General features: G+C 41.9%; 1 protein-coding gene and 1 long non-coding RNA gene across 2 annotated transcripts in view; one reads left to right on the forward strand and one right to left on the reverse strand.

The window, feature by feature from the left end:
• Positions 1 to 26,006, forward strand: part of LOC127695851 (uncharacterized) — a 69,564-nt gene that overhangs the window by 43,173 nt on the left and 385 nt on the right. Inside the window, exons 3-4 of the long non-coding RNA XR_007980126.1 lie at positions 1,699 to 1,837; positions 24,653 to 24,889. This is a non-coding gene — a long non-coding RNA (uncharacterized LOC127695851). The remainder of the gene's footprint in view (positions 1 to 1,698; positions 1,838 to 24,652; positions 24,890 to 26,006) is intronic.
• The window catches only part of Rpap2 (RNA polymerase II associated protein 2), a 62,016-nt gene that overhangs the window by 16,694 nt on the left and 19,316 nt on the right, over positions 1 to 26,006 (reverse strand). The window contains exons 8-11 of the mRNA XM_052197999.1: positions 23,879 to 24,812; positions 20,714 to 20,808; positions 19,747 to 19,827; positions 10,957 to 11,025 (exon numbers count right to left, since the gene is read on the reverse strand). Of these exons, the coding sequence (XP_052053959.1) occupies positions 10,957 to 11,025; positions 19,747 to 19,827; positions 20,714 to 20,808; positions 23,879 to 24,812 (1,179 nt within the window). The remainder of the gene's footprint in view (positions 1 to 10,956; positions 11,026 to 19,746; positions 19,828 to 20,713; positions 20,809 to 23,878; positions 24,813 to 26,006) is intronic.

The following is a 26,006-nucleotide window of genomic DNA, read 5'->3' on the forward strand; positions in this document are numbered from 1 at the left end:
ACCACAGTAGCTCACACATCTGATTCATTTTAAGAACTGAACTGGTCTCATGATTTTCAAAGGCCATTTGTGTATGCTCTTCAAATAAAGCATGGGATCTGCCATTACAAAGTAAACATGCTAATGACAGTGGGCGGTTCTCTTGATGCTAACACAGCCTAAGAAGGCCTGTCACGTACAGCTCAGTCAACCTTACTGAGAGACCAAATCTTTTGGGTTCAAACTCAATTTTAGATAACCTGATCTAAGGATGAATTCAAGTTAACAGGCCAGTAAGTAGCACAGGTTCCCAGTTGGGGTACCCTACCAGTTTCCAGATTATTCCTCAACAAATCTGCACCCCCAGGTTAAAAGCCTGCCTCTGACACTTTACTTCCTAACCACGACCAATCAGGAAAAAAGCAGAGGTTAAGTTTATGGTTTGGCTCCCAGCACCAGCCAATTATGTTAAAGGCCATAATGGCCCCCAAATCAGATGTGTACCAGGCTAGATACCCCCTTGTCTCTACAAATGCTTGCCTGAAACTAAACTTTGCCCCCCCCCCCCCCCCCCCCCCCCCCCCCCCCCGCTGCGTCAGAGACAGTGGTGTGGCCCCAGCTCGAGCTTGAATAGAGAGCCTAATTCAATTGCATCAGAACAGCTCCTTGGTGGACTTTAGGGGCTTGTGAACGCTCCCTAGCACAACATTTCTACTCAGCACTCCAGTAAATCTGAGTTAAGACAATAGTTCTTGTTTCTTTGTGTACAATTAGCCCCTTAGGAAATGAAAAACAAAAATTTCTGTTCAGGCAAAGATCAGCAAATCAACATTTGTGTAATAGTCATTATTAGTAAATATATTTTTTAAAGTTTCTGATGTGAGTCTAATGGGCAGCCAGGATAGAGAAACAATAATTCAAAGTTCCCCTCATTGTTTTAACTGGATCTGTGGTGTTGCCTGGGCTGTCTGTGAACTCTCGGGCTCATGCAGTTCTCTGATCTTAGCCTGCGTAGCTAGAACTTCGAATACACTCATCCTGCATTCTGCATTGAATGAGTGGCTGAATGTGACCGTGTTGAAGCTGTGGGTTGAGTGCTACCACATCCTAGCTGTTCACTAGCTGTTCACTAGCTGCTGAGAGAAACTGAAAAATAAAGGGAATCTTTTTACAGGTCGCATTTTCAGGTGACTAAACACGGGAGGCAAAGACTGTGACCCTGAACAAGAGCTTTCAGTGAATGTCAGACATGTACAGTGTCAGCCATAGAGCTACCTGATGCTTGAGAGAGACACAATCACTGACATGATAAAGAGAAACTTAGGAAATTTTGTGCATGTACAGTATATGTTATCTGTTGGGAAAGCGCTGGGCTAGGGGATGACGGGGGAAGAGACATCTTCTCAGAGTGTGGCTTTACTCTAGAGGACGCCTCCAGCGACCCCACAGAGCTCTCACCATCTCCTTAGCACCCCTCATTCTCTGCAGCTGCTGAGTCTAATTAGAAACAAGCACTGCCTCAATAAAACCTGAACTCTAACTCCTTACCCTTCCAATGAGGAAAATAGCACTCTACAAGGTTGAGTAATTCATGAAGCTGAGTTCAGGGCTTCAAGACTCTTATACAAGTGCTGTCTCTAGGGCAATGGAATTACATTGGACGAAATACGGCTTGTTAAAGGCAATTAATAAATAAAAGTTCTATTAATTCTGTCTTAGGTAAACTGGCTGCAGTGGTGCACTCTTGCAGTCCTAGACCGAAGACTTGAGGCAGCAGACTGCTGTCACCTGTGGGCAGCATGGCAGCCTGGACCACAGAGTGGGAGGATCCCAGAACACAAAACACACTTTACCTCAGGTAAAAAGACAAAGTGACCAATTAGAAACTGATAGGTACATAAGGCCAGTACTGTGATGGTGTTGGAAGAGGTTAGAGAGGGCAGATGAGAAAGCATCCGAGGGGCTGTCATGGGCCTTTACTTCAGAGCTTTATCTAGAAAATGGAGATGAAAACTCTGATTACAGAAGACCATTGCAGCCAAATAAAATAAAATGTTTTTCTTCTAACAGATGGCTCATGCCCTGATGATGTTTGTGTTTAAGGGTTTAGGATTACCTATTAATAAGGAAGCCAGGGTGCGTCCCACTGATATTTCTAATTCAAAAGAAACAAGTCCTTTGTAAATCACGGTGGGGTGATATATTACATGTGTGTTTGTTTAAGGGGCTGGGGTGGAGTAACTTTAAAACTTTATATCTAAATCCTGTTTGTAGCAGGTCTATAAAGCAGCTGTAGATGAGCCCCACACAGCTTTTCCTCGTAATTCCTGCTCCTGGGCAATCGGCAACTGCAGCTCTCTCCTCCTCAGTGTGTGACTCAAGCCTCACACAGTAAGCACTATTCTCTTTAGTGCTGATCCCCAGGCAACACTACCAGTCAACACAGGGAACTTGTTCAGACAGGCAGATGCATTAGGAAAACTAGGGACCGGCTACTAAACTGAAGCTGTGATTTGTACGTGCCAACAGCTTTTAACTCCCATCATCCTTGAGGCCGCTGGAGGACCCCCCCCCCCCCACTTGAGGAATTGTGTGTGTGTGTGTGTGTGTGTGTGTGTGTGCAAGCGCATTTCTAATCCCAGCACTTCTACTCAAGATGGGTAACAGAGACAGGAGGACCACCTGCCCCACAACTGTTGGGCAGCAAGCACACTCTTAATTGTTAACTCCTCTAGAATAAAACAGGTCATGTAATCCAACATCCAGCAGCACAGGGTAGACTTTCTTATTCCACAGAAAGGAGGAACTGGGTCAAAGCAAGACTAAACCCAGCATGACAAGTGAAGTCCTATAGCTTCGCGCCCTGCATCTGGGGTATGTGATAGGGCTCTGTGAACTCCAGCAGGCTTGGCCAGCCCACCCCAATGTTGGGTGTCACCTACAAGAGCTGGCCAAAGTTTCCCTGGTCAGATGCTCTCTTATGGGATAACAGTATCAAAAGTCACTGAGAACAGACCTTTCCCTCACAGTGTTTTAAGTCCCACCTCCTGTGTTTTGGAAACACACTAATTTTGTGGAAGGGGAACAGTAGGTGTGCACAGGAAGGGAAATGTATCACAGTTGGCCTTTCTTAAAATTGAAGACACCAACGGAAAGGACAGCCACAGATTAGACAGAAGGCAGAGTGAAGGAGACATCACAGAAAGGCTGTTTTCTCCTAGTAAAATAAAGCTATTTTATAGATTTGTTATATTTAAATTACCTTTAATCTGGTCTGATTCTAGTTTTTGCTCAAAATAATGGCATCTGAGTTGTATCTCTGGCCCTAGGCACCCCCAAAGAGCCTAAGATTATTACTTAAGGGAGACTACTGGTAAAGAACAAAGACACAAGTTTAAGCAAATCTGTCAATTACCTACACAGGAAAAGCTCCCCCCCCCCCCCCCCCCCCCCGAAAGCTGCCTCTCTAGAGATGGCAGGAAATAGTGAGAAGTCTACTCAAACACAAATACAATGAGCATAAAGCACAACTGTATACAGTCGGGTACACTGGGGCCTTCTGGTCACTATCCACTCTGACCCTTGACTGTGTCTCATGTTACTGTCTAGTAAATGTTGCCATCTGATGGTGAGCCAAACGGACACAGGACATTCTGGGTCTCCACTGTGTCTGAGGTCCCAGTTTCAAGTACTGTCCTCTTAGGGACTTCTTGTAGAGAATCTAGAAAGGTATGTTTGGTCTCCTATGCCTTCCTTTGAAAATTTAATGGGAATGTCCAAAGCCTAAAAACATTTGCATCCTGAATGCCTGTGACAACAGCAGAAAGGTCTCCCATGAGCTCAAGCAGTAGCCGAGTCTCTGTAAATCAAGGATGCTGCAGTCTCGGTGGCTGCATGGGTCAACGTGGAAAACACTAGACTGTACAATTATGGCGCCTGGTGGTGTTAATCTCATGAAAACCTTCCACCTCACTCCTTTCCTGGCTAGAGTGCACTGTTTTTGTTTTTGTTTTTAAATCCTTCTGTTCCCAAGCCTCTTGCTCCTGATCCTTACTGTTAAGCTTGGCTAGAAACAACTACCAATAGCTATGTGACATCACGCTGTCTTAAAATTTTCCCCATCATTTTTCAATTCAGGGCAGGACACAGACTCAATGCAAATGTAGAAAAACTCTTTGCCAGGACATAATAAGCATGGCTATTTGTTCATTCCCTTCTGAACCCTCATGAGCCCAGCCTCTACTGTCCACACTCTGGTTGGTGTTGTGGTTTCTGAATGACATCAGAATTGTCTATTAAGCTTTGTTTGCATCATTGTAGCAGCTCCTGTAACTGCTTCTCCAGTCTTTTCCAAACTGCTCTTGCAAACCAGTGTAAGAACCATATCACCTGGCTTAGTTACAGCAACAATCCCACTTCTTGGTATCAATATTTTGTGTTATTTACTTTTATACAGTGGTTACAAAAATACCTGACAAACAATTAAATGGAGGAGTTACATCTTTGTCTCACAGCTTTAGAGAGCTAATTCCAGTATGGTTCAGAGGACATGGCAGAGCAGTAGAGTTCACAGCCTGGTGGCTGGGAAGCAGGAAACAGACATGCAATGGGAAGGACAACCCTGCAGAATCCTTCTGCCTATCGACAACCTACTTTCAGTTAGCTACAACCCCTAAAGCTTCTTTATAACCTCCCCAAACAGTGTCATTTGCTAGGGATGAGCATATGATAGACCAGGCTGTGGAGCACTGCACATATGAGCACCAATGATGACAATTGGATGTGAGGATGAGCTAGGTCTTGATCTTACTCTGTGGAATGCCTACATGCTGCCAGTGACTGTGTGAAATGGTACAGCTGCTGCAGGAAACAGCTTGGCAGTTTCTCAAAAGGTTAATCATAACCCAGCAATTCAACATAAGTGTGTACAACTAAACTGAAAATGTCACACAAGAACATGCACATGGGTGTTTATGACAGCACTATTCAAGCTAGCCTCAGAATAGAAATAACTGAAATAACTCTCATCTGACAACTGAGTACTGAGTAAGTGTATGTATGTCCACATCATGGAATATTATATGGTCATAAAAAAGTACTGTTATATGCTGTGACATAGACAAACACTCTAAACACGTGTTAAATGAAAGAAGCCAAACATAAACAGATATGTCTTACATGGTTTCACTGATTTAAATATTTACAACAGGCAAACAGATAAATAGTTATCCCACAGGGTTCTAAGTGGTTGTCAAAGGAGAAATCAAGACTGAACCTAGATGAGGTCTCTTTTTGGGGTGACAAAATTGTTCTGTTATCTGATAGTATGGGCCACTGTACAATATAGCAAATGTTCTAAAATCCAGAACTGTCTATACATTAAAATGGGAATTTTATCTCAAGAAAAATCAGTTATAAATATATTTTATAACTATGATAATTATAAAATATAAAAAATACTTCCAAAAGTCTTGTAATATAGGTTCAAAAACCAAACTTGATTTGGAATGGAAAGAGAGCTGTGGGTTCAGGAATACTCCTACAAGCCATCTGTCTGTTCTTTCAGGTGTGCTCACAGATCTTTGAGGAAATGAAGTAGTAGGTGGGCTTTAAAGCGCAGTTGGCAGAGGGTAAAAGCTTTAGTCATTCCATTCATGCCCAGGAGCCCCAGGGAAGGGACTCTCCAGAGTACCAGTCTTTGATGACTCCTTAAAGTGACTGTCTGCGTCCTGATGGCTTTTGTTGAGAGACCATGGTCAAGTTGAGCTTGTTTAAAATACCATTTCCCAGGACTTACATGCTAATCCCTGAACGATGGGAATACTCAAAGCTTTTAGAGGGAATAAACTATTGAATGGTCCCTGATTACAAACAGGCCACAGTTCACTGGAAACAGCCAGTTCAGATAAGTAAAATGGAAGCAGAGATGGCCTTGAAAGCTTTCCATTAGAGAACACCAAGGGCATCCAAGTAGGAACAGCGTGTCTACGTTAGGACGGCAGCAGTCACCTTCTCCTTTACCGTCTGAGTGAATCTCCTCAAAAGTTCCAAAAAACAGCGCATTTTCAGTTGAGGAGACCTGATCCCCTTTCCTGGCACATGAGCTGCACACACGGGACTCAGCCTGTTAGACTGCTGTGTGTGCCTTTGCCTTGCTGACAGTTTTGGTCAGGTTTCTCTCCAGTACAGCACAGTCCTATTTTGTGTTACAAACTAGAATGGCAGTTATAGTTACAGTCTAGTTACAGAGCAGAATGGCTTTAATGACAACGGTCCAATCCAAGAAAACAAAAGGCAATGGAAGAGGAAGGAATGGGGGTCGGTTGAGGGCTGACCTAGGGCATCTCCTCAGACCCTGTACTGCAAGCATGCCGAAGGGGTCTGCCACACGGTAAGACAGGAATTAGGAAGAAAGGAAAAGGAGTGTAAGGGAACTCCGTGTCAGAAGATGCCCTTTGATGCACAGTGTTTCCTAATTTGATGTATAAACAGAACTATATATATTAATAGGTTTTATCTATTATAATATATAGGTTCTAAAATGTAGAAAAGCTAATTTATATATGTTTTTGTTAAGAGTGATATATTAGAAACTATAATAAGAGCCCAATACTGGGATGGAGAGATGGTTCAGTGGTTAAGAGCATTGACTGCTCTTCCAGAGGTCCTGAGTTCAATTCCCAGCAACCACATGGTGGCTCACAAACATCTGTAACCATATGACAGTGTACTCCTATACATTAAATAAATAAACTCTTTTAAAAAAAGAGCGGAGTATTTTATTCAAGCATATTTATTTGGGAAAATCCAATTCAAGTTGCATTATTCCAATATCCAGCCCTATCCAGAGAATAAAGTATTGCTATGTTCAACTAAAAAAATTTTACTTAGGGCTTAGGTAAAACATATCAGCAACTACTCAGTTATTTTATTGCACTTTCAATCAGTTCTTATTAAAGAAGGTCAATTAATTATTACAATTGTTATTCTATGTCTCATTCCTTCATGTGAAATTAATACATACTGCTTAAACCCTGCCTGAAGGGCTCTATATGCTCAAGTTCTGAATATATAAATAAAATCAATTACTGTTACAGTCACACTAGCCATTCATGTCTCATTAAATCAGTAAGGACTCTAAGTGTGAATGAGCAATAACACACTTTCCTGTGCACATGCATCTCACCTACTGTGCCAATTCCATCAGTGAATATATGCCTGGGATAGTATTGTTTTAAGAATGGAACACTTACATCGAAGTGTTACATGCTACAGTCTATATTTTCCCCCATGGCTGTGGCCTGTGAAGGCACAAGGGAATCATAGGAAAGATGATTTTCTATAGAAGTGTCTTACACTCTTCAATACTGATGTAAAAACTTGAGGCCTGGCATTTTCTGTTGCTGTGGACAAGTGTGCCTTTAAAAGAACCCTCTCCAGATGGTTTCAGAATTCTGTACTTCTGTGGCGCTCTTACCAGGGCTGGAAAGGGTTCTTTTGACAAGCATGCTCATCCACAGCAACAGAAAATTCCAGGCCTTAAGTTTTCACATCAGTATTGAAGAGTGTAAGACACTTCTATAGAAAATCGTCTTTCCTGGTGATTCCCTTGCATTTAATAAACATTAATAATAAAACTTTAATATCCAAAGAATTGTAGTATACTGCTCTATCATTTATTATACAAAATTATAAATAACTTTCTATATAAGATAACTGGAATAATATCTTTTAAAATACTTATGTATTGATTGTGTGTGTATTGGTGTACACATGCCACTGCATGAGTGTGGGGGCCAGAGGACAACGGTTAGGTGTCTGTTCTGACAACCTGCGGGATCTGGAGAACAAAGTCAGGCCTGAGTGCTGAGCCTCCTGCAGTCTGCACCTCCTTCTCAGTAGCAACAGTTGCTCTACAGAATTATGTTTGGTTTAAATATGAGTTTTAGAAATGCCTATAGGTTCTGAGTAACCCTCCTTGAAAATCTGCAGATTTCTATGAGGATCTCTGAAGAGTGCCCAGAAGAGACTTTCATGCCTCCCCCCAGGATAGTGGTAATGCCCTAACAGTGGAAGGAAAGGTCATTTACACGAATCTGTGCCTGATTCCCCTTGGCTCTAGCTAAGCGTATCTTTGGGCATCTCAGTTCTCTACACTTTCAATGGAAGGCTCTCTAACACTGACCCTCATGTCAAGGGCAATGCTATCTTTGTTAAACTAGATATAGGAAGAAGGTGAGATAGTATACCAAATATAATTATATCCTATAGAAGTGAGTGGGATTTGCTTTAAATATTTAAAATTTTATTTAATACTTAAAATTCTACATGTGAAATATTTAAGTTCTATTCCTAACATGCTTAATAGTAGTTACTTTAGAAGGACGGGGTTGTGGATGAAAGGGGCCAACAGCTTAGTGACAGGTTCCTTAGGGCACCGTGAAAGGTCAAAGGGGGCTTTTCTGAAAAAAATAAAAATAAAAAGTATGTACTGAGATGGAAGTCTTAGGAGGGAATGATGAAGGAGAAAGAGGGACACCTGAAGCTGCAGTGTGCAAACTGACTGACGAGGAACTGCTGAGACTGTGGCAAAGACACAAGATTTCAAGAACAAAAGCCTAGCAAGTACCTTGGAATATGGGATCTACAATGCCCAAAGATTTTCAAAGCCAAAGGACCTCCTCCAGAAATGACTGAGCTGTCTACAAATCAAAAGGCTCAGTGGCTGGGAAGGCTAGATCTCTCTTTAGGGTCAGGACATAAGAGTGACAGAGGATACAGAGCAGTTCTCGCAGCTACCATTTTAAGATTGTACATGGGAAACTAATACAGATAAAAAGCATACACCTAAATCCTGTGACTTACTCTTCCCAAAGAGTTGTTACACCTAAACACAGAACTCAAATGGTACAAAAAAGCACTAGCTAACAGATAGCATCAGTATCTTTTGTTAAATGGTATCTGTATTAAAACCAAACATAGTTTTTCTTAAAAAATTTTTAGAGTATAAAATATTTTTGTGTGTATATATTTATGTGTCTATTCTTGTTTGGATGGATGGACGTTCATGTGTATATATGTAGAGGTCAAAGGCTGGTTTGGGTGCCTTCCTTAAACGTGGTCCACTTTATTTTTTGAGGTAAGGTCTCTCACTGAACCTGGAGCGCATTGATCCAGGTCAGCTGGTTCACCAGTGAGCTTCTGCGGTCTCCTTGTCTCCTGCCAGTGTGCTAGAGTGACACGCTCACAGCCACACTGGCTTTTATGTGGGTTAGCGTCACAAGCTTAGGTCATAAGCACAACCTTATGCTTATTTAGCATGCATTCTGATGATGGAGGCCTTTTCCAGCCCAGAGTCTTATTTTCACAGGGAATAACACATCAATTTTAATACTATATTTTACTATTGAGTTTCTCAACACTCCCCTCCCCCCCAAGACAGGGTTTCTCTGTGTGGCCCTGGCTTTCTAGAAATGCATTCTGTATACCAGCTGGCCTTGAACTCAGATATCCACCTGCCTCTGCATCCTGAGTGCTAGGATTAGTGTGAGCCACCACTGCCTGGCTCACTCTTCTAATTGCTGGACATTTTGGAGGTGCGGCAGTAGTTTAATACAAAAAGTAAAAACCTTGCATGTCTTTAGTTGCAGAAGCAAGATTCTGAGATCACTGCTCATGTCTCTATTATGTCAACCTAAACACTACTTCCCTCTTAGTATAACAAATTAGAAAAGTACAGTGAGATAGTTGTCTATGAGCATTTATTACCAGGCATATAATACTATGGGGAAGCATAGTTATTGATATTTTCTCTGTCAATGACCAAAGTATTTACATGTTTCATGAAGGAGAAAACATTTTAAAAATTAGTAATATATTTTTCATGAACTGCCAATTCAACTGGAACACTGAATAGTAGAAATAACAAAAGATTTGTTCTTAGGGTTGATTAAAAATTTATATCAGAGCATTCAAGTAAAGTTATTTTCTGTGTTCTGATTTAATGAATCATGTGAGTTGTATCTGTTCCGGCGACACAGATTCCAGCTCACTGAAGCCTAAGCTAATCTTCCTCACACAGCTTTTCTTGGGACATGTCAGTCTAAAGTAATATCAAAGCAAGAGCGGGCGGTGCTGGGGACAGCATGGGCATGACTGCCCGTGAGCATCTTTAAGTTTCCAATTGCCTGTAGGCTTCAATGGCACCACCAGCAACAGCAGCAAAGCAGCAACAGCAATGAATGATCCTCAGAAGATTTTCCCAATTCAAGCTGAAAATGCCACACCTAATAAATGGCTTTAACCCTTTTGAAAAATAGCCTTAGAAACCACCAGTGGTTTCTTAAGAGGTGAGTGAGTTTTAAATGTTTTATGTATACTTGTATAGTATTTACTTAGCTCCTTTAAACCTGTTAATTTTAAAATGTACATTTAGAAAGTAAGACTTATCCACTACAATCAAACACAAACTATGTCCAAAAATGAAATATATATAAAAACAGATAAGACAATGAAGCTCATTCAGTCTTAATAGAACAGATAATAACAAGGAAATCTAAGACTACTGTATACATCTTCAGCAAAAGAGAAATACTGCTGGGCAGTGGTGGCACATGCCTTTAATCCCAGCATTTGGGAGGCAGAGGCAGGCAGATTTCTGAGTTCGAGGCCAGCCTGGTCTACAGAGTGAGTTCCAGGACAGCCAGGGCTACATAGAGAAACCCTGCCTGGGGGGTAGGGGAGAGAAGAGAAATACTTATGAGAACTAGATTCCCCTTAGATGGTAGAGACATAAGGTGACAATTACAGCTTCTCAAAATACCGCATACCCCTTTACATGGAAACTACCTTACTGCATGTACATAGAATAAGGCACAGAATATGAAGACAGCATTCTCCAAGGTATTGTGCAAAACCAGTGACTGTCTTCCCTAACCAAACTGTTCACTTAGAGACAGAATCTGAAACAGTACTTACAGTAACAGCAAGACCACAGCAATTAAAGTCCATTCCACAGGTTTGTGTATAATGTTTCTATTTGATAATCTGAAAGACATCAAGATTTACCTTTGAGTTTTAGTTTGTGCGAAGAATTATAGTTTAATGTGTCAAAGAAGCAGCGTTCTTCACCCATTTATTCCAAGTGCCCAGAGCAAGTACCTGTAGCCAATGGGCATTCAAATCAGAAATTTTGAATTTATTCTCTCATAGTTGTCTTTACTTAACATCTGAATGAAATTTTAGAAAATTTAACATCTACTAATTTATCAATCTGGATTTATCTATGGTTTAGAGTGTCTTTTCAAAATCAAAAAAGTCTAGCTATAAAATGGCAGTACAGTATAACAGTCGGCTAATGTGGACATTAGTGCAGCTCTGTCACTTACTACTGTTATAGACTGATATGTATTAATATTAAAAGTCCAGTGAGAGCTATATATAAAGCCCTTGTCTCAAAAACAAAATGACCCAATCTTTGGAGAGCTGGTATGGAAGGGTCAGTCGCCCCACTTTTCCTCACAGGCCTCTGTAAAGATCAAGTGTACAAAAGGCACACCCTGCCCGATCAGCTCTCCTTCACGACTGGCCGGCTCTGACACAGCAGAGCAGAGTGGTCCCTCCATGGACGTCTCCACCTGGTTTCTCCCTCTATGGCATCACTTGCCAACCTCTTTACCCTGAGCAGCCTGAGCTTCTAACCCAAGTCTCTTTGTCTCTGCAAACAGTCTTATAGCACCAAGACCACTATGGGCTGACTCTCTCAAACCGTCCAGCTCTATCTGGACCTCGTTCCTGAATTCCAGTCTCTGTATCAGACGGTCTCCCCAACACAGGCAGCGTCAGCACATGAGCCCTCTGTCCAGCAGGAGTCGGCTGCTCTGTGCCCCACACGCTGGGTTCCACGGCTCTGCATGTGGAACTCTTCTCTGGACTTGCTTTACTTACCTAGGTTTATCAGCACCCTAAACGCTCAATGACTGCATCAGGCTCACTCTTGTTCTCGGGTTTTGTTTTTTAATATGTATGGGTGTTTTTCCTGCATGTGTGTCTGTACGCCATTGCACCCAGTGCACAGAGGCCAGAAGAGAGTGTCAGATCCCACGGAACTGGAGTTATAGATAGTAGTGAGCCACCATGTGAGTATTAAGATTTGAATTCAGAGGTGGTGGTGTATGCATTTAATCCCAGCACTCAGGTGACAGAGGCAGGTGGATCTCTGATTTTGACACCAATCTGGTCTATAGAGTGAGTTCCAGGACAGCCAGGGCTATACACAGAGAAACACTGTCTTGAAACAATAACAACAAAAAATTGTTGCAACCATGGTAAATCATTTCAATAAATTCCAAATATAAAACATTCATAACTATGTAAGACATATAAATTACACACACACAGAGAGAGAGAGAGAGAGAGAGAGAGAGGAGAGAGAGAGAGAGAGAGAGAGAGAATGAATGAATTCAGGTCCCCTGGAGGAGCAGTGAGTGCTCTTTACCACTGAGTCATATCTCAGCCCCATTTTCAGGTTTCTTAATTTTTGTTTTTAGCATGTGCCTATGATATGTGTTGAGTCTGTGTGCTACAGCACATGTATGGAGGCCATAGTACAATTCTGTGGAGCTGGGTCCTTCTTCCATCTTTATGTGAGTCTAGAGATCAGACTCATATCAACAGCAAATGCCTTTTGACCTGCTGAGCCATCTTGTCCCTCTGTGGATGATCTGACGGGAGCAGCTTGTTCCTCACCCCACTTTCTTTAAATGCATCTCTCCTTGCTGCCTTTCCCCACCACATTATCTCACACCGAAGCTTCTCTTCTGCTTCTTAGCTTCTTGGAGGAAATGGAGACTACTGGACAAGAGAAGAGTCACGTAACAATACAGTACACTAGAATGTGCAGACAGCCCATGAGATAAGGGCTGTTCATGTGTTCACTGTCTTGTAGCAAACAAAATGGAATCCAGCACATAATCACAAAGAGCTTGAATAGCAGGATATAAAAATGACAAAACAGTACAATACAACCTCATGGGTTTGGGTGGTTGTGTATGTGAGTGTGTGTGTGCATGTGTGAAAGAGGTTCTCATTATGTATGTAGCCTTGGGCTTGCTCACCTCTGCCTCTTAGTACTGGGATTAAAAGCGTGCACCATCGGGCCTAAAATTCTGTTTTGGGTTTTTGGATTTTGTTGTTGGTTATAAACCTCTCAGATAACATATACTTAATATTTCATGAGTTCATTTTGTCATTCATAGAAAACAATGTAGCATACGTGTGATCTCTACCACTATCCAGGAACTGGGGAAACACAGGGAAGGGCAGTTAGTTACCCTTCTATTGCCCTGACACAGTACCACAACCAAGGCAACTTATAGAAAAGTCTGTCAGGGCTTATAGCTTCAGAGGGAGGGCCACGACTACCATGGCTAGGAGAATGGCAGCAGCAGGCATGGCATGGCCCTAGAGCAGTAGCATAGACCTTACATCTGATCCTTAGCAGGAGACAGCTTACCAGGAATGGCTTGGGCTTTTGCAATCTCCAGCCCCCACTCCAGTGACACACATCCTCCAACAAAGCCACATCTCCTAATCCTTCTTAAAAAGTTCTATCAATCGGAGACCAAATATTCAAACATGTGCACCCATGGTGGCCTTCTCATTCAAGCCACAGAGACTGTGTTTTATCTCACAGTACTTCTGTTACATTAGCTGGATAGCAAAGTTCCACTTGTTTTCATATTGTTGATCCATAGAATTTCTACTATATATGCTAAATGTATTTAATATTTATAAATATTTATTTAACTAATAATTTAAAAGGGGAGGTGGAGGGACAGCTCAGGGGTAGAAAACACTGGCTGCTCTTCCAAAGACCGGGGTTCAATTCACATGTCACGTGGATCACAGCCATCTGTAAATCCAGTTCCAGGGGATCCAATTCCCCTTTCTGGCTTCCCTTTTCTTGGGTATTAGGCACATTATTTTAAATGTATATATGTTTAGAACAGTAGTCTTTATTCATCATCCATGTAATTTAAAGAGGATTTTAACTCACATATGCTTAGATAAGATAACCCGCTGGGCGGAGTCTGCCCTGTGTGTGCCAGGTGAGTCGGATCAGACATGGTCCATCTCACGGGGTGGGTAGATAGGAGCGGGCAGTTCTCTACTCATGCATGAAAACTTCTTCAGAGAGCCCTAAAGAGCCTCTCAACTCTGCACACTGGAATCACCTAGGGGGCTTTTAAGCTATACTGCTGTCTGAGCACAACCCTAACTAATCAAAAGAAACCTGGTCTCCCGGGACCAAGCCACACATTTGTAGTTGTTAAATGGCTCGAGAATGGCTGTTCTACAAGCAAGGTATTGATGACCATTTCAAACAGAAAAATATTGTTATTTATATCAACTGTTCCCCACTGGTCAGTATTGATTGGAAGGAGTTCTCCACAGTAGTCACCACCAGCTATAGAGCATCTTTTCAGAGGAAACACATCCTCTGTTTCCGATCATATTGTCCCGTCAGAAGCAGAGGACTCCTTATCCCAAGGAGCGCCTGACATCTCCCTAAAGGTAGTTAGGGAGATTAATCTCTATTAGAGCTATAGACTCTAACACATAGGTTTTAGAACAAAATTAGAGCATAATTCTATAGTTCCCCCTACAAAGATACTGTTTACTTTTTGGCTTGTTTCTCATAGATATCTTTATTAAATTTCAAGCATATGTAATAGTAGAAACAAACATAAAATAAGATCTATATACTTTTTATTATTTAGACAACAATCATCTTATGACCATTTTCTATCTCTACAGTCCCAAACTACTACTCCTACTAACTTGGATGATTTTAAAGCCAACAAATCATTTCATCATTTAATTACTGTGACTAATGAAAAAAGTAATTGGAAGGGGTCTGGTGGCAAAACAGAAATGACAGAAAAAGTGATGAAATAAATTTATACATTAAAGGGGACATTTGAGGGGCCTGGAGAGATGGCTCAGTGGTTAAGAGCAGTGACTGCTTTTCCAGAGGCCCTGAGTCCAATTCCCAGCTCACAACCATCTGTAAGGGGATCTATGGCCTCTTCTGGTGTCTGAGGACAGCCACAGTGTACTCATATACTCATATAAATTCAATAAATAAATCTTTAAAAAAGTGCAGGGGCATTTGAAAGTGACTCTGCATACCTGCAGTCTGTCTGTTGGACTGAGGGACCACTGAAGTGCCTCCTGTCCTGGCTAGCTTATGTGTGAGAGGAAGCTTGATCAATAACAGAAGTTGCATAGTAGATTCCTTACGAACGCTTTTACAATAATCTGAATAGGCTCTTTGGGTTTTTCAAGTTTTGGTCTGGTGAAATTACCGGTTTTCAACTTAATACACTTGAAGTCCTCAAGTGTACTCAAGAATACTCCCAGATGTCCCTTTGAAATGTGTATGAAAAAACCCGACAGATGCTTGATCTAGACACAGCGAAGGCTGCTAGTTTAGCTGTAATGCAATGCTGACGACTTAGAGGGGTTCTGGGGTCTGTTCTAACCTGGGCCTCATGCATGCTAACCGCATATTTCTACCACAGAACCACATTCCCAGACCACACGGAAGACTTACTATTCTTCATATTTCAGTCTCAGTCTCTCTCTCTCTCTCTCTCTCTCTCTCTCTCTCTCTCTCTGAGACAGTTTTTCTTTGTGTAGCCTTGGCTATCCTAGAAGTCACTCTATAGACCAGACTGGCCTCAAACTCAGATATCCACCTGCCTCTAATTCCCAAGTACTGGGATGAAAGGTGTGCACCACCACCTGGCTTATATTTCAGCTTTCACGCCAATTGTTTATGACAGTATTCTTTAAGTAGTATCTTCCTAACCTGCAAGGCAACTTCCCACCATAAGCTTCAGAACTACCTCTATGGTCCTCTCCTGAAGTCTATTATTCCTGTCATGATTTTCCAGCTTTACTGAAGATAATGGGTAAATTTATGTGACTATATATCTATATCTATATTTACCAGAAAAAATTGGGCTGATCAGCACAGTTCTTACTTGATGTAGCTTCCTGTGTGTGTGTGTGTGTGTAGCAGTGTCAAGAGCCACTCTTATAGCAAATTCTAAGCCTAGTTATGCAACACACGAAAATAATAAATATTTCCCACTGTAGATGCTACTATACTTAAGGAAGAGACCATATCTGAATGTATGTCTAAACACAGGAAGGAGATGAGTACTGTCTAGTAAAATATTGCCTGTGGAAAACCCAAGTTATAGGAAGAGGTGAATAAAGAAGAAAGGCAGGACAAGTGGAGTGGCGGGAAGCCCCGGCCTGAGAACACACTTGCGCTTGCCTGTAAGTGCTATTAGGGAGCTCACAGTGGCACTCCAGCTGGTAAATGAAACCAGATGCAGTGTCATGTCTCCACATTCCTCCCCAAGCTCACGGTGCTGTTTGCTGAGCTGCCTTTTCCTCTGCTTTACTAAGGTTTGCTGAGTCAGAATGTCTTAAGATACAGTGGAACCCCAAACTGACCTGACACAGCGGTGCTGCAGAAGACGCTGCAAGTTTCCCTCCAAGATTCTCTAGAGGACAGGATGTGGCGATGGCAGAGATATGCTCATCATGTGTCAGGCCTTGAGTCTCACTCCCATTGCCCTACTAACGTGAACAAGCATGCACATGTACACACATGTAAGTATGTGCACACACATACATGCCTACTACTAATTTGTTACTTCTTTGGCATGGGGATTGAACCCATGTCCTCCTTGTACATGCTAGATAATGCTCTTTAATACTGAGCCATACCCCTTACCCCTTGAAAGAAGTTTTAGTTGTCTAGTTCAGAAGCAAGGGGACCAGACAGAAAATCAAGTATGGAGGCCATTGGCCTACATCTAAGCAAGGGGTCTCGTCTAAAGCAAGAACAGACTTGTAAAATCCTGAATTCACAGTCTTTCATAATGCAACACCTTTAGTCTGCCAAGAGAAGAGGCAGCACAGGCTCTACACTTAGATTGATTTGAAATCAAATCTAATGAGTAGTTATGTGATTTGAGGGGTTATTTAACCTCCTACCTGCCATTTGTAAAACGATAACACCACTGGTTCTGTTGTTGTTGTTTGTTTTGTTTTTAAGAAATTAAACAACATAGGTACACTATCAGGCAAAGCCTGGCATAATGATGACAACTGACTTCATGTCTTGACATCAGTTAGACATCATCAGTGCAGCTCAAAAGACCAACAGGCTAGACAGTGGTTTCCAGCATCAAACATTCACATTTCCATGGCATGTACAATAATAATGGAGCAATCCTCTGGTCACCTTAAAGCTACAATTCAGATGACATCAGTAGCTTCAAAGGAGTGAGAAATGTGGCCTGTAAGACAGCGTCAAGCTTCAGTATTCCACCTGTAAGTCAGCACGCCTCACTAAAGCATTAACGATTTTAACTGAAATGCCAATTTCATCAAATTCTGAACAAGTTCTCATTAGCAGTACTTTCATAATAGCTACGTTTTATTAAAGAAAAAAACAACTCCACTTAAGAGACACAATCTGGTACCCTACAGTGAACACAACAAAGATGTCCTTAGACACAGAGGGAGGAGCAACAACAGGAAGAAGCACAGCAGCGCGTGTTACAAGTGTCCTCTCGGTAAAAATTATACTACTGGCTGCATACGGAGGGAAAACCATCGGGCTGGGATGTTCTGAGAGACCGTGGGCTGTTCATACACACATACATGCCACACAGCAGTCAACTCTACTACACTCTCCTGTCACTTCACTGCCAGGCCAGTTAAGTCCGACTGCATGAGGGCAGCAAGACCCTGACTTCTGCAACCGGTTTTCAACCTGGAGCACATCTCACTCTAGATTAAGTTTCATTTTCTTTGAGTTTCTAATAAAATCTGAGAGCTTCAAGTTCTGTCATTGTTTAAGACAATATTCAAACATCACTTTAGGATATACAAAGTAAATTGCTATTTAATCTACTTTAAATGAGTTTAGGAAATGTTAGTTCACGATGAGAGGACTTGCTTTAGGGCAGTTTTTGGTGGTGCTGGGAACAGAACTCAGTGCCTCACGCATGCTAGGCCAGAGTGCTACAAATGAGCTACAAGTTCCTGTCTGAGAGGACTTCTCCCCAGAGCTCTTCTGAAGTGATGTCACCAGCTTATGCAGAATAGTTAGGAGGTATCCACCCACTGTCTGAAGGGAAATGCACAGCAAGCCCCGGCAAGCCAAGGAAACCCTGCTACTGTGCCTTTGCTCCCTGAGACAAAGTGCCAGTCTCGGAGCTGTCACTGGGCCTCTAGCCCGCTCACCATCACTGTCAACCTTTCCTTTTGCATGCAGAGCTCTGCCGGAGACATAAGGTAGGTCCAATTCCATCATGAACTGGGATACTTAAGAAAATTCAGCTTATTTGGCCTGGACTCTTTTATACAAAGCACTTAATCTTCCAGAGGCCTGTGCCAATGTGAAGAGCACTCTGGCATCCTTGAATTTGTATGATCAATGATCTTTATTCAAATTTATTTTAAACATTCACTTTCAAATATGAAGACCTCACTGAGACTCTTTTTAGGTGCTTGTCTTATCAACCAGGAAACTCAACTGTTTCACTTCCCAAGGGGCAAACTCTCTGTCTCTGGGGTTCTCAGTAGTCAGCATCTCCCCATTCAGTAAAAGCCTCTCTTTCCTGTACTGCTCACTACACTCTTGTGTGTTGTCATTGGTGAGGCCATCCCTGAGGATCCATCTGCACTGCTTCTTGAGCGCTGTCCAAGGCTTACCAGAGCTGCTCACTGGTGCACACTTTACAGTCCCACTGCTCAGTGGTACAACTTTGTGTCATGGACATAATGTTCCTTTGAGTGTATATGTGTGGGAAGGTTTGTGTGTGTGTATATGTGTGTGGTGAGGTCTGTGTGTGTGTGTGTGTGTGTGTGTGTGTATGGAGAGGTTTGTTTGTGTATATTTGTGAAGAGGTTTCTGTGTGTTTATCTGTGTACATGTGTGTGTGTTAGTCCATGTATGCATATGTGTGTGGGGAGGTCTGTGTGTGTATATGTGTGTGTGGGGGGGGTTGTGTATATGTGTATGGGAAGATTTGTGTGTGTGTTTGTATGGGGAAGTTTTGTGTGTGTGTGTATGTGTGTGTGTGTGTATATATATATATATATATATATATATATATATATAAATAAATATATGGGGAGGTTTGTGTGTGTGTATGTGGGGAGGTGTGTTTGTGTAGGGAGGTCAGAGGATAACTTTAGGTTTAGTTCTTCAGGTGTTGCCTACCATTCTAAGTCAGGGTTTTCTCTCTCTGGCCTAGAGCTTGCTAAGTAGCCTAGGCTGGCCAGCCAGCAGGTCTGCCTCGACTTCCTCAGCACTAAGAGTATCAGCACATGATCATGCCAGCATTTTCACAATTTAAACCTGGCATCTGGACTGAATTCAGGTATTATGCACAGAGGCTGGCTTCCTGTTGACAGAGTCATCTCTCTTCATCCTGTAATTTCCTCCTAAATGAAGTTACTTTATAAGCAAGCTATCCAAAGTGAATGTGTCAGAACTCAAGCCAATAAGGAGACATGCTCAACAGAGACCAGAAGACGGAACAGCACTGAGTCTGAGATGAGTCCACAGAGGTCAATCCCTTCCTCTCCTTATGCTCCCATCCACCTGTCACTGCACAAGACAATCAGTACAGTCAGTAACAGAGAAGGAAAAATTACAACATTCACACTAACCTGAAAGTCTGAATAAGTTTTTTAAGTTCAGTGTAAATATCTCCCATTGTAATCTGAAGAGGACCCAAAAGTCCAGGCAATCTGAGAAGAAAAGAACAACAAAACAATTACATGTTGTGCCTACCTCTGGGGTTTTCATGGCCAGTAGTGGCACTGAGGAAGTCTCAAAGGTTAAGCTACCTTATGACTAGTGAGAAGTCAAAGCACCATTCACGGTGAGCTCCCTGTTGCTTTAGTCTGTGCTACAGGGATTAAGGCCTGTAGTGCAAAACCACTCTGGTTGCTGTCCATTTCTTTCTGTCAGTCTGTCAGCACCTTTAATTCAATAGTTTCACTATGAAAGCACTATCTTTTGACTAATCTTATCAAGATATTTTAACTTCTCAAACAGCGATTAACACATTTCATGTTTTCTTGCTAAAAAAAGAAACTGCAGGTTGGAAAGTTCACGGTAGATCTCTTACCCCTGGAAAAAAGATTTGCAAACTTTGTTTTGTTTTTGTTTTAAACAGAAACAGGCAGTTTTTAAGTGTCCTTTGTGAATGGGCTGATTTAAAGAATCCTTCCCATTACAGGGCACTTCAAGCAAAAGCACAAGTTGAACTGACTAGAACTCATGTTCTTGGGTGTAAAATGGGCCTCCGAGCATGTGGCACACTGCTTGTTTTAACAGCTTAATGTTTCTTTGTTGGATTAGGAAGGTGTGGGATTGTTTGTTTTTATATTCTACAATCTCACTTTTCCCCTTTATGACATTCCTATGTCATCTACAAAAATAATCTATTACTAAAAGTATCTGAAAAAATAAATCTTAAGATGGAAATTTTTCAAGTGAGGAAATTCATGCAAGCTTTTTAAATCATTTAAAAATGTTCAGATTTCAAGGATATTTATAAATTGCAAATTCATGAAAATACTGAGTTAATTTAAATCTCTTAAAAAGCCAGAATGACACATCCATACTTACACTTTGCTCAACTTTTCAAGAACAATCCGTCTTCTGATCTGGTTCTGGGAACTTGAATCAATCAGTGGGAAGCTGGGATCACGCTGAAACACATTCTTAAAGCAAACAGAGAAACTTGTTTTTTTAAATGAATAGAGCAATAACACTAAATAGAAATGTTTACTACTAGTATAGAAAAAGACTTGAGAACTAAAACATTTAAGCCTGAGCATTAGCTTAAGTCATCACCAGGTTGATGAATCTGCCAGCCACCTGCCCTCTTTGGAGGGCAGTTGTCTCCTCTGTAAACTACGAAACTCGATATAAATGTACATTTAAGGATTAACGTCCTAGCTACTAGTTGTGGGAAAGTGTTCCCAGAAAGGGGTAAGGTCATTCATTCCAATGAACTAGGAATGAAAGAGTTGAAAGGAAAACAAACAAATCCACAACCAAACAAAGCCCGTCTGGTTTGCTGGAAAGTGGCAGAGCTAGCAAGACAGTAAGGAACCCGGCGAGACCTGGAGGAGGCGACTCAGACACTAAGAATCTCAGCAGAGATTTTCTAATGGAATCACAGGTCAGGGCATGCCAAAGGAGGAGGGTTATGGGTAATGCTCCCCAGTTGGAGGACAGACTTGGAAGGAGAACACTCTGCAGAAAGACTGACTCTTGAGGACTGGTGCCACCACTAAGTCCCCTCGAGTCCTGATCAAGTTATGGTGCCATGGGATGCTGGAAATCTGTAGAGGTGAACAGATCTATCCTACAGGATGATATCAATATCCTCCAATGTGCAGCAGACTAGCCTCAAACTCATGATCCTGCCTTAGCTTTCCAAACACTGGAATTATAGGTATGCACCACCAAATTCAGCTTGTACCATGTTAATATACAATGTTTGGTCACTAATAAGACATTAGGAAAATTATATTACTGTTAAGTGGAATACTGTATGATGCCATATAAAGACATTTAACATCTTCAAAGAAAAATGACAGTTGACACATTTAGCAGACAACTGGAACTACATGAAAGCCACCAGATATGGAACTGAGCATTTCAAAGCACCCATCGGGCAGTGGTGCAGCAAGGCCACATTCTCCCTGGTGACACTGTGGGCAGCGCCATCATGAGGCACACTACCTGTGGCTGCAGTCATGGCAGCCGGGTCTCTGGAAGCTGTGAACACTTCCTCCTAGAAGGCCTGTACCAGATCCTGGCCGCCACTCCCCTCTAACTGCACGTGGCTTTGGTGCCACAGTATGTAAGAGATGGAAGGTTGGCTGCTGTTGGGAGCCGCATTAGTAATCGTCAACAAGTCCTGGGGGACTTTTCAGCAATGCAGCTGTGGCTAAGTTGGTCATCCTAGCACACTCAGTCTTACAAAGCTGGCCTGGACAGAAGCTTTCCTTGGACTGTTGGTCCTTATTCAAGGTAAAAAAGACATTTCTATTCCTTTGGGAAAGTCACACAAAAGGCGGGCTCATGGGACACAGGCCTGGGGACTCGGGGCTATGGCACTTGTGCAGTGTGCATGCAGCATGAATGACAGGGATACACAACAGCATGGATGCCTAGAAACAGACCAAACGAAACCACACGGCATTATGGAACAAACTGGACAACGAAGAATATAGGCTGTTCAAAACTGGCAAAGTAGTCTCCACTACTATGCATGACAGTAATGCATAGGGGTAATGATCAGGGCAGACACTGATGCTCAAGTTCCTTATAAGGAAGCACCTCCTGGCCTGGAGAACGATGTGTCCTGGGGTATTCGATGTAAATATTCAACAATCCGTACACTTGATGTTAAATGCCAATGAAAAAGATGTAACATGTCCTATAACAAACGTAGACTTCACATACTCGTTTTTCTTTTTAAAGGCTTCTTAGTGCAAAAACCAGTGAGTGATGGTGGTTTGTACAGCTCACTGGGAGAGACCAGTGTTTCTTTTAGCTTAGCGTAAGTTTTGTATGCTGTCTAATATTAACACCAAGATTTCAAATATGGTCCAAAACTAGGCAAAAATTCTGTAAAGATGCAAGAAATTTCTGTATTTTTTTTCTAGCCCCACTTTACTTCTCCAAATATCTAAGTGCATTTTTAATCTTAGGGCAACATCACTTACAACTTAATAACAATTATATGGTAAAAATAAGATTATTACCCACTCTTTTCTTCATGCCATACGATTCTCAGATAGTACATATGAACCAAAAATATGAATGGCAACATTACACACTCCTTCCCTCCTCTTAGCATGTACTCAGTCTTTATGTATAATGACTGTGAACCATTTATCAATCATGTGATGTGTTCTGAACAAATGAACAATGGAAGTTCCATTTACAGATAAGTAGCATCAAAGAACTTACTTTAAGAAGCTAGCAGATATTCAAATATCTATATCCATTTCTTCCCAGTAAGTACCTTTACTGTATTTTCATTTGTAATATTTCATTTTATAAGCTTGTGAGGTGTTCATACATGTGTATGTGTGCATTCACAGGTGTGTGAGCTTGTAAGGTGTTTATACATGTGTATGTGTGCATTCACAGGCGTGTGAGCTTGTGAGGTATTTATACATGTGTATGTGTGCATTCATAGGCGTGTGAGCTTGTGAGGTGTTCATACATGTGCATGTGTGCATTCACAGGCGTGTGAGCTTGTGAGGTGTTCATACATGTGCATGTGTGCATTCACAGGCGTGTGAGCTTGTGAGGTGTTTATACATGTGTATGCGTGCATTCATGGGCATGTGGAGGCCAGACATCAATGCTGCTGTCTTCCTCTATCACTGTTCTCCATCTTAGCTTTTGGATAATGTCTTTTATTGAACTTAGAGATGTCCCCTAAGACTGGCTGATCAGGGAGCCTCTGGAATCCACTTTCTCTGGCCACCCTGCCTGGCAGTGCCTAACAGATACACTCAGTGGGTAAGCTATGCCTAGCTTTTATTAATTCTAAGACTCTGAACCCAGCTCCTCAAGCTTCCAGTAAGCCACCCCCCAGCCATATCTGTAACATTTCAAATGGGCACGCCAACTAAACGTCACCTAGAGAAACATCTAATGAAGCAATCGATCTACTCTACTGCACAGCTCAAGGCATGCTCCCAGGTTTGCTCTGCAGAGTTCTCTAAATATGAGCAGCCTAAAACACTCATCATGAAAACATACCTCTTTTGAGTCCTGAGACTTGGTAGTGTCTTCATTTAAAACACGGCGCCCTCTGTAGAACTCCCTGACCCTCAGGTTCAGCATCTCAGTCTCCTTTTTCAAGCTCTCATAACTTGGCAGTGGCTTAATGGCTGTGTCTGAGCCTCTAAAGGGCAGTGTCTCATCCAGAGTGTTCTGGGCTTGACTCAAGGCAGGACCACAACTACCTGGGTCACAACTTATGTCATCTTCATCAAGTTCTTCATCAGGCTCAGAGGCTGAAGAGGGTTTCAGGCACACAGAATCGTGGTCCTGGCCATATAAAAACTTAAGTGTTTCTTCTGTCTTCCACTCAGTCAGAGTGTCCTTTAGAACTTGGAGTAAGTTTGCCTTCGCAACCTCAGGCCGCACCTGCACCAAACCAGAGATGGACCCAGAGCCTGGGCTGGGTTTGGCAAATTTGCTCCTGAAGTGTTCAGCGCTCTTCTTGCTTATGCCTACAAGAGTAACTTGTGGCACATTGTGTTCATTTTCAGAAACTGTTGATGTATTAACTCTGTCACACGAAGGGCCAGGTGAAGAAATCTGAGTGTTTTCTTTCTTTAAAGGAAGTCTACAAGCGGCTACTTTCTCCTGACTATCTAATCTGCAATTACCCAACTGCTCAGTAAGCTCTGACATGGTCTGTTCTCCCTGTGTGGAGTTCGCTTCCTTAGCAGCCTTCTTTTTCATTCTGCTGTTTTTTGTGTGCGGCTGTGGTCTTGGATCCACTGCCTTTGGTCTGTTTCCTGGTAGAAGAGAAGAAACAAAGCCTTGCTCCTCCTCATCACTGGTACGCTCGCTCCAAGTGCTGGAAGAAGCAGGTTCACACTGCGTGTCAAAGGCGCCAGAACCGTCCACATCTGCTGCTGTAACGGCATCTCTGAAGAACTGTACAACTTCTCCAGAACAGCCGCTATACAAGGAGAGACCATCAAAAACTATGTCAATGGAAGATGAAGGTTTCCTCAGGTACACTCTAGCATTCCCAAGGTAAGAATTTCTATCCCTTAGATATAGTGTTACATGTTATACTCTCACACTTAAATTTCAGGCTTTCCTTTCTCCATATCTAATACATTATGACTGAGTTCTTTTCCAGCTCTTTGTTGATCCCTAACATTTTACAAGTCTTAAAGCAGTAAACACCATAACCCTTTGAAGAGAAAGATATTTAAATCTGAGGGCTCACGGATGCAAACAGTAGATAACAGCTGTCCCATGATTGCACCTTTTGATTTCCAGATTCAGTTTAAATCAGAAAGGCCAAGCTAGACAGCAAAGGGCTGAAAGCAAGTCCTAGTGGGAATACAGAAATTGATCAAAATTTCCAAAATTCTGGCATCATATATATATTTTTTAACTAGAATCTAACCTACATCATTAGGCAAGTAACTCTTGGATAAGAAGAAAAGAAATTTTAACTTTAAGAAATTAGACTACAGCCTGGAAAGACGGCCCATCGGTTAAGATCACCTGCCCTTCCAGAGAACCTGGGTTCAATTCCCAGCATCCGGGTGGTTCTTCACGACTGCCCTTAACTTCAGTTCTAGGGATCCAATGCCATCCCTGCACCCACCAGGCAAACGTATAGTGAATCAATATACATGCAGGCAACATTTACATATATAAAAAAATGAAGTAAAAAGTTGAAACTGTCATAGTCTTTATATCCCATTCTGTCTCTTGAAGTTTAAGCAATTACATTTTATACTAGGTTAAAGTCATAAAGGTGCCCATCAGTAAACAAGGATCTCTTATTTGTGCTTAATACCCTGTGGCTAAGACAGTGATTAGCAACCAGGGGCATTTAATCTGAGAGTGAAAGGACCTGTTCTGAGAGATGGTTGTCGCTGAGCAAACAAACCATAAAGAGCTGTGAGGCGGGATTAGCAAAACCAAAAACCAAAACCCAAGAACCTACAGCCTGGGCTTCAGACTGATACTTAAGATATTCTTTCAAATAATTAACACATTAATATCTTAAAATCCTATAAAACAAGACCATAAAACACTTTCTCCAAATACAATGGATACAACCTCACCAACAAAGGAGTGGTGTCTGAGATAGAGGCTGTGTTTGTGTCTATTTCAACAGGTTCAATTAGAC

The sequence above is a fragment of the Apodemus sylvaticus genome, chromosome 11 (genome assembly GCF_947179515.1).
Source record: "Apodemus sylvaticus chromosome 11, mApoSyl1.1, whole genome shotgun sequence".
Lineage (NCBI taxonomy): Eukaryota > Metazoa > Chordata > Mammalia > Rodentia > Muridae > Apodemus > Apodemus sylvaticus.